Raw genomic sequence first — 3,469 nt, forward strand, 5'->3', positions numbered from 1 at the left:
TGTGTGTGCGTGTGTGTGTGTGTGCGTGTATGTGTATAAAGGAGAAGTCCGCCTTTGCCCACCCTCAAGATTTTGAGCCGTGACGTATTTACTGACGGGGACGTGCGAGTTTTCACACCGGTGCTCGATCTGCTTGCGAGGGCGACTATTTGGGGGGATAAACTGCGCCTCGCTCTTGAGCCTCTCTGACCGTTTTTCCGTTATCACTTGTTAACAAGCGAACCTTCTTGCCTCTCAGTCCACATCTGTCCAGACCGGGATTGTGCTCTCCACCGTTACTTTGACCTGCAAGATTGTGAATACACAAGTCGTCTGGAAGTTTTTTGAAACAGTTTCCAACATAAAAAGTGAGATTTTTCCAAAAGATGTTGGATCGTTGTAGCCAAACTGTTCTATCATTGCTCTTTGGAAGCCTGGCTTATTTTGCGGTGGTCTCTGTTGTAAATGCAGATGGTAAGTGTATATTTTAAGCTATTGTAACAGAACATTATAAAATATAGTATAGGCCTTCTAAATGTGACAACAAACCATTGACGGACTCATTATAAACTCACAATTTAATCCCAAACAAAATTATTAGCTTTTATTGGAATATAACATTATTTTTTATCACCAAAGTTAAGGAGTATGTGATGCTAACCGTGAGTGGACTGGTGCAAGCGCGCGCTAACAATTGGCACCACCTAGCTTGTTTAGAGGCTATCATCTCCTGAGAATTTTCCCTCTCCGCATGTGGGATTTTTTTCTTTAAAATTATCATTTTATCGCATTAAACAGGCTCTTATAGGTCTAATTAAACTATGTGTAATGGATAAATATTTAGAAGATTTAACCGTTAACATGTCAAACAGTAAATCACATTTTATTTAGGCTAGCGATACTGAACGTTAGCTAATGACGTGACAGTGAGGTGCTAATGCGACTGAAAGCGTGCACCTGTGATGTACATTGATCACGCCTGTAGTCAATACACACAAATTAAACTTCTCTGTTGAGCTCTGTTCCAGTGCACTGAAGTGCAAGTGTTATTTACAGTGATTCTTTATTCAAAATAATACTATTTTATAATTCTTCAAGCAGCTTGCAACAATTTATTTTTTTATTAAATTGTAATATATATTGTAATTGTATATGATGACAAGCAGTATAGACATTTCGTGATGATTTATAGCCTACCTGTAATTGTATTCAAATGCAAATCTGGAAAATGGAATACGTAATTGGGATAAAGATTTTGGTATTAGTCTCAATATCCCTATTTGTGCGTTGTTACTAGTTACTGCTGCAAAGTATACATAGTCCTCAAATAAAACTGATAACCTGCTGGTAACTGTGTGGTTTTCAGCAACCATTCCAATGGATGTCCAAAACCTATATTAACAAAAATGGGGAGGGGTCAATAACCTGGCATAGAGCTGAGGACATTTAAGCACGAATAAAATTGATTGTTAAAATAAAGTTCCATTTAAAAGCCTTTTAGCCTTCACTTTCTCTTCTGGGTGGTTGTCTTTTGTGAACGGACACATCTGTCTTTTTTCTTCATGTAAGAGGAAAGACGAGTGAATATTGTTTGGATTTTATTATAATGGTCAAAACATTTAGGAATAAGGTGGGACATTTAATTCCAATACCCAGAAGCTCAGGTCGAATTTAAACCGCAGCTCATAAAAACTTTTCACTTTATGACTTAGTGCAATATAAGAAATTTCAGAGGTTTTCCTCCTACTCCCTGCTCTCTCTCTTTTCAGGTCGAGTGTTCGTGTTGGACCTGAGGAACTCCTCCGGCCTGAAGGGCTTCAGAGATGCTGAGGGGGCTTGTGCCTCACAACATGCCCGCTTGGCATCAGTGGAGGAGCTCCATCATGCAGTGGTGGAGTGCTTCTTCTCTCCATGCACCCGTGGGTGGCTCTACGGAGGAACAGTGGGGTGAGAAAATAAGTATTTGTACCTAAGGGTCTTCATTGTTTTAAGGGATGTGTAGAGATGTCAAAGGTCATTTTGGTGTTTGCTTTTGTGTGTGTGACGGCATTTGCAGGAATGGATGAAAGAGAAAAGACGTAAAGGCAGCAGCGACAGTTATAGAGTGAGTGGAAAGATAGAAAGTTACACATTTCAGGGGGGAAGAGAAAAAGAGAGTGAGGAAGAGAGGGAGAAAGACTCCTCTGTTCCTTCCTGAAGGAGGAGGGAATTCTGAGCCGGGGTGTCATGTCGACAACAGCCTCCATTTACACCTCTCATCTCCACGGTTATATGACACACTGATTTCAGCACCCCGAGACAGACATAGACAAAGATGGAGAGACAGGGCTGATTCGGGCCTGAAGGAAGAAGATACACTTTTAGTTTATAGTGAGGTGATAAATAGCTTGTATGCTTTTCTTTGGTGGCAATGACAGAGGAATCCAACCCTTATAATAGCTGTTGGACAAACCGACTGACCTACAGACCGACTGACTAACTATCCCTAGAGCCATGCCACAGCCCGACTTGCGCTGACACAAGGATTGCTCCAGATAGTTGCTGAATTTAAAATGTCTTACTCTCTTAAGAATTACTCAACAGACAAAATGGCCATAAGAAAAAGCAAACTGATTAAGTATTGCAAATTAGAGTTTATAATTTAATTTCTTGGAAGATTAATATATGATGCAAAGAAAACACTTAACTAAAAACTAACTTGACTAAACACGACAACTAATAGTTTCCCAAATCAATGTTCAAAAGAGGAATTGTCAGTGTTATGAAACAGAACCTGTTTTAAAATGGCGTCCTCCTGAAGAATGACGTACGTCTGGTCAGAGGAAAACCTTTCTCCTTTCCTTCCTCCTTGCTCTCTACGTGTTGACCAGTGGACATCAGCTTTCACACCTGCTTACCATGTTTCACATGGCATCACCCATTGATGACTCTGTGTCTAAGCAGAGGTCAACCCTAAAACCCATGCTCGCGTCTCTCTCGCTGTCTTAATCATGGGCCTCGAGTGAACAGCAGAAAAACTTTTTGGGAAGCTGTCATGGGCTTTTCCCCCCAGAAGGCAACACTTTTGGTGTCAGTGCCAGTTAACTTGTTAACCTTGACATCATTTTCTGTTGCATACAAACGGATGCTTCTCATATTGACTCCTACCTTAACGGCTACCTCTTACCTGTCAATCATAGATCTGCTGCCTTGGCAACCAAACACAATACCGGTGGACTAATACAAACACATACACACATATCTTTGGATTTTCTTTGTAATAGTTATGTCATGCAAGGTGAGGGTTTTGAGAAAAGGTTATTTGGCCAGGTTAAGAGTCCCCTGATGTCCATCATGGGGGCAAGTTTTTACTTTCTCTCTCTCTCTCTCTCTCTCTCTCTCTCTCTCTCACACACACACATAGATGCCCGCAAGAGATATACACTCACCGGCCACTTTATTAGGTACCCCATGCTAGTAACGGGTTGGACCCCCTTTTGCCTTCAGAACT

The 3,469-nt window shown here is 41.0% G+C and overlaps 1 protein-coding gene across 1 annotated transcript in view; it reads left to right on the forward strand.

Moving 5' to 3' along the window:
• The first annotated feature begins 75 nt into the window (after positions 1-75).
• susd5 (sushi domain containing 5) overlaps positions 76-3,469 on the forward strand; it is a 10,874-nt gene continuing 7,480 nt past the window's right edge. The window contains exons 1-2 of the mRNA XM_034892028.1: positions 76-453; positions 1,749-1,926. Coding sequence (XP_034747919.1) covers positions 366-453; positions 1,749-1,926 — 266 coding nt within the window. The 5' untranslated portion in view covers positions 76-365. The remainder of the gene's footprint in view (positions 454-1,748; positions 1,927-3,469) is intronic.

Source organism: Etheostoma cragini, chromosome 14 (assembly GCF_013103735.1).
Source record: "Etheostoma cragini isolate CJK2018 chromosome 14, CSU_Ecrag_1.0, whole genome shotgun sequence".
Classification (NCBI taxonomy): domain Eukaryota; kingdom Metazoa; phylum Chordata; class Actinopteri; order Perciformes; family Percidae; genus Etheostoma; species Etheostoma cragini.